Source organism: Typopeltis vanoorti, chromosome 23 (genome assembly GCF_054136105.1).
Source record: "Typopeltis vanoorti isolate ZY-2024b chromosome 23, IOZ_Tvanoo_1.0, whole genome shotgun sequence".
NCBI lineage: Eukaryota > Metazoa > Arthropoda > Arachnida > Uropygi > Thelyphonidae > Typopeltis > Typopeltis vanoorti.
Window position 1 is genome coordinate 1,392,023 of NC_143571.1, and position 19,043 is coordinate 1,411,065.

Consider the following 19,043-nt stretch of genomic DNA (forward strand, 5'->3'; position numbering starts at 1 on the left):
ATCCAACCCTATTTGCACAAAAAAAAAAAAAAAAAAAAGTTAAACAGTAATAGCAGTCGAAGTCTTTCAAGTACGTACCAACAAACAGTAAAATCAACACCTGGCTTGTGACCACTATAGGAACCCAACCATGAAACCACCACACTCTGTCATCTATTATCTTCCTCAGATAAGCTCTGCTAAGCTTCGAGGAAGAAAATTACTAACTTGCAAGTATCTGTTATACACACTTGTAATGCGTTATAAATATTATATACATATAATTACTACAGCAACAATGTATGCAATTCATCTGAGACATAAAAAAAATAAAATAAAATAAATAAATAAATAAATAAAAAATAATAAAAATAATAAAATAAAAAAAATTCTGTATAATCCTTATTGTAAATACTGTAAATATTATTATTGTATGTAACTTATACTGAGACAATAAAATGTAAAAAAAAAAAAATAATAATAATAATAATAATTATTATTATTATTATTATTATTGAATTGTGTGTGTATGCTGCATAACTGCATTGTATCGTGAATTGTGTGCACATTGGTGCCAATCCATATTTAGCTAGTTTAAAAAAATGTATATTCATATTTATAAAATGTACCCTGCATTTTGTATATCGAATTTTCGTACTGTACAGAAAAGATAATATTTTTCATTGTGTGTGTGCAGATACTCTGTGTGATATCATTGTGATACCTTATCATTTTCATTGTAAAAATAAATAAGTCGTTTATAAAAAAATAAAAAAATAAAAAAAATAAAAATAAAAATAAATTAAAAAAAAAAAATAAATAAATAAAAAATTATTATTATTATTATTATTATTATTATTATTATTATTATTATTATTATTATTCACATAATTGATACACAGTCAAAACAAGATTTAAACAACATTATTTAAACAACAATTCAACTGGTGATTCAGAACAATTCAGATTCTACCCAAGAATCTAAGAATAGTCCGTCAGGTAGCGTCGTAAAATATGGACTGTTCCAAGTAATGCTGATTTTTGTAGGTCATATGGGGTAAGTTCGTTGATGCTTAATTGCTGTAAATAGTTGGATAACTTCTTTTAAACGGCGCCAGGTGCACCAATAACTATTGGGGTAACTTTAGTGTGTTTAAGCCACAGCCTGCCAACCTCGATTGCCAGATCTCGATATTTAGTTTTTTTTTTTCAGTTATTCTTTGTTGTTAATGTTATTATCACTGTGTAATGCGATATCAATACTCCAAACCTATCGATGTTCATTAATTGTAATGCGAAGTCTATTGTGTTCCAAATGCTGATCAGTTTTTATTTGAAAGTCGCAGAGAATTTTTGCTGTTTCGTTTTTCAGTACTGTTTCTATTTTATGCTGCCACCAGTTATCAAAAGTAGGAAAGCCATATTTTTTGCATAAATGCCAATGAATTATTTTGGCCACTTCATCATGGCGGTATTTATAGTCATTTTGAGCTATTTTGCTGCAGGCACTGATTAGATGTTCTACTGTCTCATCTTTCTGATCGCATAATCTGCATTTGCTGTTATTATTGATATTCCAAATTTTTTCTTTCATTGTATTAGTTTGTAATGCTTGTTCTTCAGTTGCTAGAATAAATCGTTCTGTTTCTTTCTTAATATATCCGTATTGTAGACATTGCCATGTCTTGTTCACGTCAATTTTGTCCTCAGCATTTCGAAGAAATTGGCCATGCAAGAGTTTATTTTTCCAGCGCACTTATCGGTTCTTTTGCTGTTCCATTTTTTAATCGTTTTTGTTTCCTGTTGCTTTCAGAAGACCCTGTTGTGTAACTGCTTGAAGCATTTGCTCACAGCTATTGTCGATATAACTTCTTAAGCTAAGTTCTTCTTCTTCCACAGTCTGTCTCACTTGCAGCAGACCCCATCCAACTATTCTTCGCGATAGGTAGAACGGGTCAACATCACTTCGTGGATGCAATGGATGATGTAGTCGTTACTTTTCTAGTTTTCGGTCTAGTTTGTCCAGGTCTTCTTTTGTCCACGCTATTATGCCAGCTGTGTATCTTATCACTGGTATAGCCCAAGAATTCATTGCTTTAATTGTGTTTAATCCATTTAGTTTTGTTTTCAGAATATTTCTCTTTTGGTGTATTCTTCTGCTGCCTGCTGTTTAACTGTCGAGTGGAGAATATCATTGGCTTCTAATTTTCCTAGGTATTTATAATGTTCGTCAGCTGAAGTTGCTTTTATATATTTTTCTTGATCAAAATTAAAATTGCTAGCGTCATTAATTGTTCCTCGTTTAATAGATAAAATTTATCTAAACCAAATTATATTTTGATGTTCTGACTGAAAATACGAACTGTGTTCAGTAAAGAGTCTATTTGCTGGGCCGATTTTCCATATAACAAGTCATTCATAAACAATACATGAGAAATTTTAATATTACATTTAGGACTTTCATATCCAAGTTTTGTTTTTTTCGGAATCATAGATAAAGTTATCAAAGGAATGTTGAAGAGCAATGGTGACAAGGAATCACCTTGTAAAATTTCACGTTTAATGCTAATATCTCCGAATCATTATTTATTCACTATTAAAGGTTGTTTTCCATGATTTCATAGCAGCAGCCAGAAAGGAACATATGGTTTTGCTAATTCCAAATATTTGTAGTAATTTTAGGATCACGAAGTGTTGGAGGGAAACGAATGCTTTCTCGTAGTCTATCCATGCCATCTTTAAGTTCGTTTTTCGTCTTTTTGAATTTCTGAGAATCATTTTATTAATAAGGATCTAGTCTTTTATTCCTCTGGATTTTTGAAAATTACCTTTTTTGTTCAATCGGATAAATCTGATTATCTGATGATTAGTGGTATATGGAATTTTGTATGATTGCAGTGAACATCTTAAGCATAATTGGTAGGCATGTTATTGGACGATGTTTACTTGGGTCTGCACCCTAATCCTTCATGAAGGATAAGGATCCAGATATCATCCAGTCTTCCACTGAACCTGACTGCAACAAATAATTAAATTGTTCTGCCATTCGATCATATAGACTGGTTAGATGTTTTAACCAAAATCCATGGAGTTCGTCTTTGCCAAGGGCACTCCAGTATTTTTTAATTTTCTAGCTTGTGCGCTGACCATTTCTTTATTGATAATAACATTTTGCATTTGTTTTTGTTTCATAACCGATTCTATTTCCTTAATCCATGAGACATCTTTATTGTGTTCAATAGGATTATCCCAGATTGTCTTACAAAATTTGAGTGTTTCTTCTTTTTCTGGCGAATGATTGTTTGCATTTGTATTTCTCTGGACAGACTGAAAGAACTGGCGATGATTCTGTCGAAATCGCATATTTTGTTGATTCCTGCTTCATATCTTTTAATTTCCTATGCAAATACTTTGTTTTAGCTGTTCAGTAACTTCAGCAATTGTTTTGTTGGCCAAATTATAGGTGTTAATCAGTTTGTTTTTGATGTTATTATTTTTCAGCCGTCCATTAAAACTCTTTAAGTTGTTCAAATCAGCTCGACGTTTGTTGACTTTTCGATCCAACTGGATTTTCCATAGTGCAGATCGTTTCATCCTCGGCTTTTTCTCTTGCTCTTTGCAACCAAGCTTCACTGTAATGATATAGGTTGTGCAGTATAGGAGCTGATTTGTTTTCTTTATGCTGTTGGTTGTGATGGTTTTAATCACAGCATTTGCGTGTAAAAGGAGCTGTTTTAGCTGAGATTTACATAATAAATCCCAGCTTATAAATAAAGCTTTTAATAATAGTAGTCTTATACGGTCATTTATGGAGTTCATATGTTCCAATATCGCTGACTTCATTTTACACTGCACTTGTGTCAAGGTATGTCGTCAGCTTAATGTTTACTGAATTGAATTCCAAAATTTGATATGGCTACCTCCTGATGATTTGCTGTTAGTGGAGTTGTTGGTTTATTACGTAAATCTTGCAGCTCGAGTTCAATAAATAGTTTGTTACGGAAAATGAAATTCCTTTGTTCCATAAGTCTTTGTTCTGTTATTGCAGATTCTGGGAATTTTTGTTTCCAAATTAAATGCATACGCTTTCTAAAACCTTGTTTTTCTGGTGTTGATCTGTAAAAACATTTCATAACTTCTCTGTTTTCTTCTGCAGTCCATTTTTTTACGTTTAGTTTCATCCAGTCGCTTTTTAGCTTCCTGCTCTGATTGCCTAGCAAAGAGAGTTGGGTCCTTTAGCCCACTTGTCGCCGGATGGCCAAGATTCCCAACATCTGACGCAGTCCTTGATGACCCATGCGTCGACTGATCTGGTATGGATCTCTTCTTACTTCTCTCCATTAAGATGAGGGATGGGACACTGTTAGTCTGGCTTCACAGTTGAAACCTTTCTGACAAGGGTGACCCTGCTGGCAGCTATGCTTCCGCCAGAATAGCTCTCAACATCACTGAAGCACGTAAGCTCCACCGCCACGACAAGGCCGTGGTGTTCCTTCTGGGAGGGGGGGATTATTATTATTATTATTATTATTATTATTATTATTATTATTATTATTATTATTGCACGGCACCTTCATGGAGTCCTAAGAATCATCGTGGGCGACCAACGTTATCAACACAATATCTATGGTACTTGTCCTTGAAACCAGTAACAAACAAAGCGCTCACAACTGCCTCCGCTACGCATTCCATCTATTCATTATTCTCCAAGTGAAAAATTTTGTTTTCACGCCGTTGCGAACACTGTTTCCCAAATTTCAGGAATAACCTTTTGTTTTTCCCCGGTATAGCCAAGTTTCAGAACTTGGCTATACTGAGGAAACTAAACTAGGGAAACCTGGGGAAACTATACTAAACTAAACTGGGGAAACTATACTAAACTAAACTGGGGAAACTATACTGGGGAAACCTGGTTATACTAAATTTCCCCTGCATCAATCCTATAAACTCCTTTAAGGAATTTAAATGTTTCTATCATATCCCCCCCTTTTCGCCTGTCAACAAACTTTCGCAATCTCAATCCATCCTCACAGGGAGCATTTCATATACCACGTGATGGTTTGGATCTTCTGTGTCTCTTCCTCACCACTTCTCAATCCCCAATAAACCCAGATAACTAGAACTAAGAACAGTAATCCATATGCGATCGCATTAAGACTTTATAAATGGGTATTCTAGTTCCATTTATTTGTACTTGTTAATGGGTTCTTCAATAGCCAAGTAATTTTATGGGCTACATTAACAACCTTAGCAATATGTCCCCTAAATTTTAACTCTTTGTCTACCCCCCCCCCACCTATATCTCTGGCTTCATCTATTTCCTTGAGTACCATCAATGTGACACGGGACTTGTAATATATTTATCCCAAAATGCATAACTTTGCATTTCTCCACATTAGACTGACATCCATTAACTTTTGTCCATACTGACAGCTTATTTAAGTTATCCTGGACTCTCCACATCGGGGGAGAGTAACTGTTACTCTACCTAATTTCGTATCATCAGCAAACAACTGCAAACAGTATTTCCTTTCAAGTTATTTCCTATAGCATTTATGTACAAATTAAACAGCAGTGGGCCAAACAAAGAGCCCTGCGGCAGACCACTAATCGACTGTCTTCTCCTGGATTCTGCTCTTCCATAATTGTTTTTGGTATGTTTCCATCAGCCACCCTTTTATCCATATCACATGTTACATATCCATCCTCATTTCCACCTGGTATCCTATCAAATTCCTTTGCAAAATCCAGCAATATCATCATGAAGCCATTCCTTTTATCCAACTTAGCGGTCACTCTATTATACTATTATAAAAAAGACATTACGACCTTCACAAAGTTCTGCCATCACAGAGTAACACATTCTTATCCATCCATTCCTGAATTCTCTTTTTGACCAACTTTTCCAGTACTTTTACGACCGCTCCTGAGCTACTGTTTGGTTCATAATTTTTTACCACAGACTTTGATCCTACTTTATGCAAGGAATTATTTTGACCTCCTTCCACTCTCTTGGGACTCTGCACATTCTATTCTCTTAAAACGCGAGCAGATATTCCATTCCATCAGACATCTGTATTTGCATTCAGATTCTCTAATATCTGAAGATTTACAAGATATCAAAGCCTGTAATATGCCTTCATGTTTTACACTACTACACAAAGAATCTCTTCCCAATTTGACTTAATAATAAGATAAGATATGTACATTTTTTGTAATTTAAATAGCATCAGTAGCAAAACATACTGATGATCACCTTATTTAATAATCAACTTTCAGCGGAAATAATTTCAAAATTTTAAGATCATGAAATCTAATAAAATTCTACTCGAGATCTGTTTCTGTAAATGCAATGATGATATTCAGTAGTATATTTGGCATAATTTGGCGCTTAGAAAATTTTTCCGTATCACAAGGTCATCCCATTATATCACTAATTCTGGAAAATTAAGATATTCCACCCAATAGAACGCGTGTTGAGAATGCTGAACAGGGACAATTCGAAAATAATATATTCACTATTATTATTTTAAAACAATATTTAAAAAGAAATCTTAAGAATTAATTTATTGTTCTCTTTGAACTGGACAACGTTGTGCTCTATCTAAATGCTTATGAAAAGCAAACCCAGAATATGCTAACATTGATAACAATTGAAGAAAACAATGAGAGATGATGAAATGGCAATCTAATGCCAGTTCATTACCTTTAATAATGGCAAGCATTTGCGTTATGTTTTTTTAGTAAGGTGCATAAAATTATATATATATATATATATATATATATATATATATATATGTAGAAAGTATAGAAAGTATTTTACCTTGGGTATAATAAATTATGGAAGTGAAACCTAAAGTTTCACGTCCACATGATACTTGGACTATATCAAATCTACTGACAAGTTGATGAATACTCTTAGAAAAATGAAAAGATTGAGTTCAAGATTGAAAGAACCTGGGTCAGAGTTCAAACTAATGTGAGAGACACTAACAAATATTAAAGGACCTAAATGGCAGTGGGAAGGACATATTGCTAAACGTAACCTTCAAACGTGGCCATTGATATCCGAACAGTATCCCAGAGATGGAAAGAAAGCTATAGGAACCAATAGAACTGAATACAGGACGAGGGAGGTCTCTGCTCAGCAGTGGACGATCAATGGCTATGATGATGATGCACAATTACCCTCGTCATTGAGAGCTGACACAAGGTTATCAATGATTTTCATAAGCATCTGGAGAAGAGAGTACATCACTATATGCTAGTTCCGAATCCTAACAGTGTACATCACTTGCTGAAATAATGTGAGTTCAGTTGTTGATCTCTTCATTTCTTGAGTTTCTCAAGAAAATAACCATTGAACTCAATTATTTTCAGGGAGAAAACCTTATTGTTCTGTACCGAACATCGACTAATTAAGACCGCTGAAAAGAAGGCCTAAAAATCTTGCTCTAATCGGCGATTAAAAGCAAATATATAAAGTGGTTTTCTTCTGGCAACGCTAAAAAAATCCAATTTCCTCAGGGTTGCACAAGGACCGGTCACTGGAAAGTTTATACTAATTTCTGGTCACTGGAAAGTTTATACTAATTTCTGTTGAAAGGTTCTTTGTACTGTTATTCACTCCTTTAAGGCATCAGTAAAACTCCACTAATGAAGAGGGAGGTCTTTTCCATGAACTAATTCTGCATTCCTGTTCACCTGAGAGATATTCTTTGGTATTTATGACTTGACTCTATGTTGGCACCACAACGTCCAAAGCAATGTATATTACCTCGTGTTGAAAGGTCTATATGAACATCAATTCATAACATTAATGTAGGACTCGGCAGTCATCAACTCTGAACATAATGGTCAGCAGCCCAAATGCCTACCACGAAAAGCATTTTGATGTAATTTTAGTGCCACCTCCAGTTCGTTGTTCAATAGAAGCAATGTCCTTTTGCTCAATAGTCCAGATTCTGTATGCTTTTTTTTATTGTCAATCGGTAATGTGAATTCGTTGTTAATAAAGTCTTGTAGACTGCAATTAATCGGGCATAATTCATCTCATTTAACATTCTTCAAGTCGTGAAAGCTATTATAGAAATGGCTGCTTCTGCACTCATCTCTGAACAGGTTCTCTAGGATCTGGCGGCGAGATAAGGTAATCTTCATTTTCAAGGGTCGTCAGATACTGTAAGTCAGTATTTTATACTTACCTAGTCGTATATAGGCAAAAATGAGGAGTGAAAAAGTGAAAAGCGTCAGTATTTTACCTCACTATGAAAAATAAATTAAGAGGAAGGGCTATAATTGCAAACGATTCAATGAGTAGGCTGTGTAGAAGGAATGGACGTGAGTTTTTGGATGCTTGGAGTGAGTTTGAAGGACGATTGGATTTGTATAAGAGGGACGACCTACACATGAATGCTTTTGGTATTAAGGAGTCTAGAAAAACTAATTATTGGTATGAGACCTAACACAGAGAGTCAGAGAAACTAAATTATAATCGGAGGACCTGGCTATTAGTGAGACCTGGCTATCAGAATGAGACCTACTAAATGGTATCGAGCGTGAAGGATACAGTGTTTTAATAAGGATAGAGAGGACAGGAGAGGAGGTCGCTTGCTGCTAATGATATCGGATGACTTCAATCTCGTTAGAGTTGAGACCAATGATTGTAGTACTACGATTAGCAATATTTAATGTGACACCGAGTTTGAAGTCATCTGGTGTGGGACGGAATCTAACAGTGTCAATTACATAGCAGGGTGCTGTTACAGACCTGGTGGATTGGTTGCTAGTAATGAAGAAATGCATCACCAAATAGGAACGATGAGCGCTAAAAGAGTAATCATAATTGAAGACTTTAATTATCCAAATATTTATTGGGCAGCAGTAAAATCTCATGAGAAAAACGAAAATGCATTTATTCACCCGTTGATGGACAACTTCCTCAAGCTTCATGTGACAGAAGAAACTCGAGGTCAAAGAGTGTTAGTTTTGATTATGGTGTCAGAGGGCATGTCAGTTAAAGACGTAAATATTCTGCCACCGGTTGGTGACAGTGATTATGCGATACTCACTCGGGAAATTACTAAGATTATGAATGTTCCATTCAGAAAAGGTTATATTCTGAACTACAAAGCAGGAAATTATGACCAACTGAGGAGTATACTGAGTTCAGTGGAATGGGATCGCTGGAAAGAATACCGACGTTTCACGGGAAGCATTTAAACAATACTTAAATGATGCGATATGAATGTGTTCCTAGAATTCAAAGAATAAATAGAGTAGGAGTGAAATGGATGTGTAATCTTATTAAGGAAGAGACTCGTAAGAAAAGGACGATGTGGAAGGAATACCGTGTGCATAAGGATGTCGACCGTTATAAGCAGCAAGCTAGAATAGTCACAACTGTTGTACGGAAAGCAAAGTTTGAGTAAGAGAAGAAACTGGCTCTGCGTGCTGAAGACAACCGACGAGAACTCTATCGATATGCTGCAAGTAAAAAAAAGAATGAATATGAAAAAAAAAACACTTCGAAATCCTTGATCGCTTGATGGTTTCAGATGCAGAAGAGGTTGTTCAGTTAATGAGTGCTCATTTTTTTTAAAAGCTGTCAACCTGGTATACACAACATTGAGCTGATTGGTACTTTTTCACTAGATGAAGAAACGCAGGTGTGTGAGGCCGAGGTATTAGAGATGTTGCACAAATTGAATACGAATTCAGCAATAGGGACTGATGAGATATCAGCACGTGGGCTGAAACTTTTGAAAGGATTTCAATTGATGAAATTTTTCAGTTTAAGGAGGGTGTGGAAAGGACGAGAGGGCATCCTTGGAAGCTAAGAATGAAGGTCGCTAAGAAGGGGTGACGGCTATATTTTTCTTTCATAGATTGGTGCGTGGTTGGAATGGACTGCCATTGGATGTTGTGAGTGCAAGCAGTGTGAATGAATTCAAGATTAAGTATGATAGCTGGCGGGTGTAGTATGTGGTCTCCCTCGATGAGTGTCTGTCTCACTGGAGATCTCTCTTAATAGAGAGATAAATAGCTCGACATAAAGAATAAAAGTTACTTCATAGAGAACAGTTGATCTCATTTATAGGACATAAAGTTTGCATATTGTATATTCACATATTCGTTTTCTGTAATCAGAAAAGGTAGGATTGTGTATATGAGATACTCATAATATGGCAATTTAATGGCTGTCCGAGAAGCGTTTCTAAGAGTGCTTATAATTTTTAAATTAAGAATATATCTACAACATGTATTAAATGAAATTATTGAAATATTTACCCAAGAAATGTTGTCTGGTACCCCAGAGATACATTTCACGGTCTTCATTGTCCACAGATATTGTTCCCATGTACATTCCTGCCTGTTCGTATAAATTTTGAAGTTCTTTGACTCTAAAAATAATTTTAAAAAAATAAAAAAGAAGCATTAAAAGGAATAATATGTGATATTTAGAATACCTATTTGCATATCTAAATATATTTAACTACTATTACTATTTCATTGATCCAAATAATTGATTGAATTAAGAGAGCTTCAGTAAAGAAGACTAGTAACAATATATTGATATTTGACAGAATTATCGACAAGACTTACTTCTCAAAAGGAGGAATAAGTCCATCCCACTTTATGTGTGCTAATGATTTAGCTAACAGTATTGGATCTACATCGTTGATGAAATCGTAGACACCTGATGAGGGCACAAATCTGTGTAAAATAAAATAAAATAAAATGAAATAAAAAATAGAAACATAATCTACAAAATCCTTATATTAAAATCCGTAAATTATTACGTTAAATAAATCTGTTTTCACGATCTAATAAAAAGAGAATTTAAGAAAAATATCTAAACTGGTGTAGAACAATCACAAATATCCTTACCCATGGCAGGATTCCGAAACCGCAGCCTCTTGGATTTAGAGTGGATTCGCTGACCACTAGGCTGACCAAGCTGGCTTACTTCTCCCCAGTTGGCATATTTTTCTATTCTTTCTGGAGGTGATATGGGTTGCGAAATATATGTGATGTTGTATTGTATCTTACGAACATGCACGTATTTCTGATCATTGCAGCTGAAGCATTTCTAAAACATGTTCTGGTGATCGAGAATAGGTTTTCAAAAGTGATGATTTTTCCCTAATTATATATTGTATATTATTTACTATTTATTATATGTTTATTATTTTTTGTGTAATTATATATTGTAATTTTTGTTTATTTTTTACAAATCCGATCTAAACCCTGATCTAAAGACCAAACATGGAACTTTTTCAACCCACTTTAGGCCTTCCAAATGAGACCAAATCCAAGTGCGGGACGGCGGTCTCACACCGGACGATGAAATTCACCTGCCACCTAAAGACAATTCACAAACATAGATGTCCACGGCAGTATTCAAACACGCGACCTGTTAGAGGGAGAGCGGGTATGCTAACCACTCGACGAACCAGTCCAGCACCAGAATGTTTTGATACCAGTATGTTAGGAAAGGGTCAACATTTAAGATCGGTGAACTGTTGCTAGAATTTCCATAGAAAACAATATAAGATCTGACAGAATTACAGTTCTCAGAAATAACATATTTAATAATGTGCGCTTAATCACTCATTATGCTATCAGAGTATCCTCTATGCTACTTAACGGTACCTCTCAGGAATTTGATGATGATAATCATGATGATTTTACCAAAGAATTTCCTGGTCGAACAAGCAAAAAGGATAACATCCTAAGGAGGTGGTAAATGAGGTCAGTTGGTATTTAAGTTCGACTCAAATAAGTTATTAAAGTTATTAAGCTATTTTTACTTGTATTTGGTTTCCATGATTTGCTGGATAAAAAGCCCTACTACATTTGTATGAGAGAGTAATTGATCTTTGGAAAGCAGTTATATGGAGCTATAAAAAGGCTGTATCATAGCCGGGTTCGAGCCCATTTTTTTTCTTCCAACAAATGAACATTGGCGTTATTTAGAGACGTAATTTAGTTATTTAGATACAAAGACAGGAATTTTAGAGTAACTAGAACCGATCTTCAGTACCACTGAAGTGTTTTGGCTTATAGAGCTTAACTTAAGTGGTACTGTACAGTTTTGTGCATTTTTATATTACGTTAAATAAATCTGTTTTCACGATCAGTTCAAGTTACTCTAAAATTCCTAAGTTCTAAAATTCTTGAGCCACCCTTAAAAGTGACTGATTGAATAAAAAAAATATAAAAAAAAAAAAAATATATATATATATATATATATATATATATATATATATATATATATATATATATATATATATATATATATATATATATACAATATAGTTATTAGGATTGACTCGGGATGTGTACATTTACAAAATTAATATTTAACTGACTATAACCGGAAAAATTATTACACAAAAAACTTTAATGAATCACGACTAGTTTCATCGGTGTCCCGACTTCTTCAGGTGAGTAAGAAATAACACAAACCTTACAAAACTAACAAGGTAAAAAACATGGACTTTCCAGCTTAATGAAAAGTAGAATTGTAACAGTCATATTTGAATAGGTTACCGCGTGCTATTGTTAGCATGATTTAAACGTGTGCTAATTTTAGAGTGCCAGTACTGGATTACTGCGCTATGGGAATCAGGCAAATTGTATCTCAAATTGTTGTTCATGTGTAAAGGGTCCGGAACTATTTCTTTGGATTCTATAATTCGTCTTTCAAATTCATCCTTTCATATATATAAATTGGTTGTGCGGTCCCAATCAACTTGGTGTTGACGTTCTTCGAGGTTGGAGTTGGCGGAGAAAATAACATGACTGGAAAGGGCGGTCGCTCGTGCTCTACTTAGGAGATGTCACGTCTGTGTTCCTCAAGACGTGGTGTATATATATTAGGTTTTTTATGTCTTGTTCCTGCTCTGCAGATGAAGTTGGCCTTTCCATCTTAGTCTTGGACGTCCGCGGTCTCTTCTTCCTGTAGGTTTATATTTATATGCTAGTTTGGGAATCCTATTGTTATTCATCCTTTCTATGTGGTGTAGCCAATTTTGCTGGTATTCTTCTATTTCTTGAACGATGTTTTTTGTATCTAATCGTTCTCTTATTTCTAAGTTTTTCTTTTTATCTAAGCTAGTGAGTCCCAGGTCTTAGAAACTCCATCTGTGCTGCTTCTAATCTTTGTCTGTTTCTTTGTTTTAGAATCCAAGTTTCACTTCCAAATGTGAGATATGGTTTAGAGGTCATATTATGTAATCTTAATTGAATTTCTTTAGTCATTTGTTTTCCAAAATTTCTTTTATTATACCATTCATTCTATTATATGGCTTTCAATTGTCAATCAGTATTGTATTGCGAGATTATATTTCCTAAGTATTTGAATTCTGTAACAATACAAGATCTGACAGAATTACAGTTCTCAGAAATAACATATTGAATAATGTGCGCTTAATCACTCATTATATTTAGATATCATAGTATCCTGTATACTATCCTGTCAGAGTATCCTGTCTTTTGACAAACACCATCCAGAAGTTTGACGTTTTGGATGGTGTTTCCTCGCATTGCCATATCATTTGTTTTTGTTTCAGAGATTTTCATTTTAAGTTTTTTTGCTATTTCATTTAATTTGAAGTTTATCTTGTGAATTTTAAATTAGTACTTGATCATTCTGCATAAAGTATTGTATTCAGCTTTTTATTATTTGTTAGTTTAATTCATCTTTGACAGTTGTTTTCCATTCTTTTAGGATTCTGTTTATATAAATGTTGAATAGGATTGGGGATAAGCCACAACCTTGTCTTACTCCTTTATTTACAGTTATAGGTTCTGATAATGTTTCATCTGCAAATTTGATGCAAATTTTTGCTTCTCTTTATAGATTTTTTATTGCTTTAATTACTTGAGGAGTTATTTTATCGTCTTGTAATATTTACCAGAGTAGATTTCTGTTCAAGTTATCATATGCCTTTTCGTAGTCAATAAATAGAAGAAAAGTGAGCAGATTAAATTCTTTTCTTTTTTTCTAGGATCTGCTGCATTGTGAAAGAGGTATCTGCGCATCCTCTCCCTCTTCAAAAATCACACAGTTCTTCTTCTAAATAATTTTCTGTATATTTAATTAGTCTGTTCTTTAAGATGTTTGCATATAGTTTAGATGCTGCTATTAAGAGAGTAATGTAATTTCCACATTTGTCCTTGGGTTCTTTTTTTTGAATATTTATTACTACTCCAGTGTCCCATTCTTTTGGGATCTTTTGATATTTCCCGATATTAATGAAGAGATTAAGTAGGTTTTCTTTTAAGCTGTTGTCTGCATATTTAAAGAGCTCAACACACATTCCATCCAGATCCGGTGTTTTCCAAATGAACCCTTATTATTCCATTACTATTTCTTCTGTACCTTCCTCTATATTGATCTCTTCAATTTTTTGAGTTTTGTCATTGTTTTTTATTTCTTGTTTTTCATTCCATAATATTTTATAGTGTTTTATCCAATCCTCTTTGGAAATTTGATTATTTCTCAATTGGTCATTTTCTGCTGTTTCTCGTTGTCTGAAAATTTTGAAACCTGTTCTTTGTGGTCCAGTGATATCCTGTTCTAATGATTTAACATATTTACTCCAGTCTTCTCTGTGTATATTTCTGGAAAGCTTTCAGACTTCAGCTCAATTTCTTATATTTTATCAGCAGATTCAATTTGCAGATAGATTTTAAAAGCCTGTTTTTCCCTTAATTCCTTTAAGTCATCATTCCAAGTTCTGAGCCATTTTTGTTTTTCCTTGATTTATATCCTAAACTTTCTTCTGCTGCTTTTAGTATGGTTTCCTTTATATTTTTTCCAATCAATTTCAATATTGTTTGTAGTTGATTTTATTTTATCTCTTTTTTTGCTTTTATATACGTTTCGAATACTCTCCTGTTCTAGGAGGTGAATTTTAAACTGTTTATTAGATGTTGTTTCATTATCTTTTTTATTTTGAAGTACGTGGTTCTTTATATGAATTCAAATCTGCTTTCAAGTGACATGTGATCACTGTCAATTTCGCTCCTTCTAAAAACCCTTGTATTCATGATATTATTATTTACTTTGTTGTCAATAATAGTGTGATCTATTATTGATTTTGTTCCTCTTACTTCTCATGTGTACTTATGTATATTTTTATGCCTGAAGAACATATTACTGATTTATATATATATATATATATAGAGAGAGAGAGAGGGGGGGGCGTGCTCTATGAAGAGAACACTTTTCTACGTATAAACATTGCATCACGTTCTGGTTAATAGCTTGGGTCACAAATACGGACACCTTTGAGCCCTTTAAAAAGAAGTAGTACAGATGGCGTCGCTGGTCATATTCTTAACGTTCCAGTGGTTTTAAACCTCCCAGAAGGCGATGCGGAGTGAGCGCTGAGACAATAGCACCCAGAAATCAGTGCCTGTGATTGGTTATTGTCTCAACAAATCCTATTGACTGTTGTCATTTATCATAAGCTGTTGTTGTTGTTTTCTCAGTTTCATCTGTTTTGCATGCCTGAAATGTGAATTAACGTGTTTAGAAGAACACCGATACAGACAAGTATTATTCTTTAAATAATTGATAGCTTTTTTTTGGCTACATTTACAATGGAAACAGTGTTGACGATCTACTGAGTATCCCTTTTCCTGCTAGGATTATAGTCGAAAGAGGTTGGAACTTGTCTATAAATAAGTAAAAAGAGTTATTTCAGCCTTTTTTTGATTCAATCTGTGAAAATAATAATTTTCTAAAATAACAATCATACAATCATGCGGATTGCATTATTATAATCGAAGAAAGTAGGAACTTGTGTATAAATAAGTAAAACGAATTATTTCGTAATTTCTTTTGTTCAATACGGTAAATAATAATTTCCGATGTGATTACTTTTAATATTTCTGTGCCTGTTATATGGCTATATTTAAAAATTATATCAGAATTCAAATTAAGCGTGCCTCGCTCTAGTATTTGCCAATGATAATCTAATCTCACCCCGAAGCGTAAACCGTTTGTGCTTCTCCCACAAACGGTGCGAGTGAAGCATAGCTGTTGTTCATTTGACTTTTATGCTTTCCGTATTGAAAATTATATTAATTAATAAATTAAAGTATTCAAAGTTATCCTACAGTTAATTGCATTGGAAAAAAATAAGATGAGCGCCGATGCGCTACGCACTCTCAAAACATCGATAAAAATGCAAATAGACGTGAATTTTGTAGCGAGGGTTGCACAAGCTACACGACGGCATACAGCCTAAATGGGCAAGCGACGCTAGTGATGTTTACTCTATAATATAAAATTATAAGTCTTTTTTGTAAAGTCAAAATGTTTCAAATAACTTGACAAAAAAAGTTTTTGTGTCACGTTTTCTGTCAAGTTATTTGAAACGTTTTGAAATTCAGGGGCTACCCTGAGTGTCGCATCTTCAAAATTTGAGTCATCAGAATTCAAGGAGAACCGATCTACCAGTTCGGAACTCTGAGGGGAGGGAGGGTTGGACGCCGTAGGCGTCAAGGGGGAAGAGCTCCCCCCATATATATATACATCAGTGGTGACGAATTACTGCACAAGGGTTGTGAAGGCACCCACGTTAAGTAAGGTATACTGCACACCGCTATCTGCAGAAAAGTTGGCCTCCCATAATAAGTCTCGTAAATCCATGAAAGCCTGGAAAATAATATTATTACTAATATAAAGTAATCTTTTGTTTTTTTAAAAAACCGACTAAATAAAAACAATATCAGAAGAAAATCTTACAGGAATGCAAATTTCACATGGACATATTTCTCTTCAAGCATATTTTCTCCATTTGGAACTTCTCTGAAAAAAAAAAAAAAAACTATTAAAATCAATTCATTGAACAGTTTTTAGCACGACGTATACTGTACCAACATCGTATAATTAAAAAACAACAACAACAACATAAATTGTCTGTTAATTGTTTGCTCTTTGAGCGACATGAGATGCATTGAATCGTGAAAGCGCTGATTAAGTAGACATGTCTGACATGTCTTCTTATATATCCTATAAGAAAAAGAACAATTATTACAATTTGAAAACATGAGGGGGGAATGGTAGAGGGTTTTAAGATACTTTCGGTTATATCACCTGCTTTAATATCATTTTTGTTCTAGGTGTTTATCACAACCCTTCTGTCCCCTACCCAGTATATACCTGCAGATGATTGATATATTCTGAAATGTGACTTATTAAAGAAAGAATTAGTGATCACTACTGAATATACATAAAACTGAAATTATTATAATTTAACACAAATATGTGGAAATATATTCGTCTATCACAGTAATCATAAGTAAAAGCCACCCAATGGTGTTTTGTAAAGCACTAGCTAATCTTGTATGGTATAGTACCATGAGTTTCTATGGTTTATCTCTAAACCAAATACAGTATATATTCTGATATACGACTGATGGCTTATTGGCTCAAATAATTATTTCATGTAAAAGAATTTTACTATTTTGTGAAGAAGTTCACTATTTGTGAAGAAAAAAAAAACTTTATTTTTCCTTTCGAAGACTGACTCTTCATTCTGAGGAACAAAAGAATTAAGTATATACACTAAATAAGTTATGCAGATGCGATAGTTCAACTGGATGCTGGAGGCTATTCCACTTTCTCTTTAGAACGAAACGATCATATTCTAGTTCATAATACGGGAATAGGGGAATGGATAGCTAAATATGGAATTTTTAGGAGTTTCTTCCTGATTCTAATTATCCTTCTTCTTCTTTCTAATTCTTCTTCTTCAAGTGTCATCCCCTAGAAGGAGGTTGGCAACCATGTCACGGAACCTTTTTCTTTCTTTTGCTGCTCTGGAACATTTATGGTAATTCAAGCGAGTCCAATCCTTAATGTCTTCAAACCACATTCTCCTGGGTCTATCTCTCCCTCTTTTTTCATCCAATTTCCCTTTTAATATTAATTTCTGAATGGCTTCTTGTCTAGTTAGATGTCCAAAATATTTAAGCTTTCGCTCCTTAATTATTTTCATTAATGTTCTTTTCATTTTTCCTTTCTTTAAAACATCTTTTTTAATTTTCTCTGTCCATTCATTTTCAACATTCTTCTGATGGTCCAAATTTCGAAAGCTTCTAATTTTTTTCTCTGCTTCTTTATTTAGAGTCCATGTTTCACTGTTGTAGAGAAGGCTTGACCAGATATAGCCTTTTATTAATCTTTTTCTTATGTCTATATTAATCTCTCTGGATGTTAGAACAGTTTTCAGATCAGTAAAGGCTTTTCTTGTTATCTCTATTCTCCTTTTTATTTCTTTAAGGGAATTTCCTCTGTCTGTAAACATTTGTCCCAAATACATAAAAGACTGAACCTGTTCAATTTTCTTTTTGTTAACAGTTATGTTTAATTTCTTATTTATTGGTTCTTTTGATATAATCATGCACTTTGTTTTCTTTAGGTTAATAATTAGTCCCATTGAAGAAAATCCTATGTCTAAGCTGCTGCTGTAAATTTCTGTGATTAAGTTTTGAAGATCATCTTCAGATTCAGCTATAAGAACTGTGTCATCTGCATACCTGAAGTTGTTGAAGTTCCTACCTCCGACTTTTACACCCTTCAGTTCTGAAATATTCGTAAAAACTTGCTCACTATATATATTGTACAGTAAGGGTGATAAGACTCTTCCTTGCCTTACTCCTTTTTTGATTTCAAAGTTGCCAGAATATGTATTTTTATATCTTATTGAGGCCATTTGATTCCAGTATATATTTATAATTATACGTAGATCTTTTCCTTTTAACCCATTATTCTGTAGGATATGTATTAATTTCTTGTGATCTATTGAATCAAATGCGTTGGTGTAATCAATAAAACAAAGATATATGCTTTTCTGGTTATCGAGGCTTCTTTCACATAATGTTTTCAAATTGAAAATCCTTCTCTTGTATCTTTTGTCTTTTTGAAAACCTGATGGAGTGTCTTCTATTTCTACTGACAAAGTGCCTTTTATTCTTTCTAGGATTATTCTCAGCAATAATTTTTGTAACATGACTTGTTAAACTTATTAGTCTATATTCTG

The 19,043-nt window shown here is 33.8% G+C and overlaps 1 protein-coding gene across 2 annotated transcripts in view; it reads right to left on the reverse strand.

Moving 5' to 3' along the window:
• The window catches only part of LOC150093566 (uncharacterized), a 125,313-nt gene that overhangs the window by 92,460 nt on the left and 13,810 nt on the right, over positions 1–19,043 (reverse strand). For both annotated transcript variants that reach the window (XM_090412882.1, XM_090412883.1), the window contains 3 exons: positions 16,745–16,807; positions 10,585–10,695; positions 10,270–10,382 (listed from right to left, as the gene is read on the reverse strand). In XM_090412882.1, the coding sequence (XP_090269008.1) occupies positions 10,270–10,382; positions 10,585–10,695; positions 16,745–16,807 (287 nt within the window). Of the gene's footprint in view, positions 1–10,269; positions 10,383–10,584; positions 10,696–16,744; positions 16,808–19,043 lie in introns of those variants that run through there.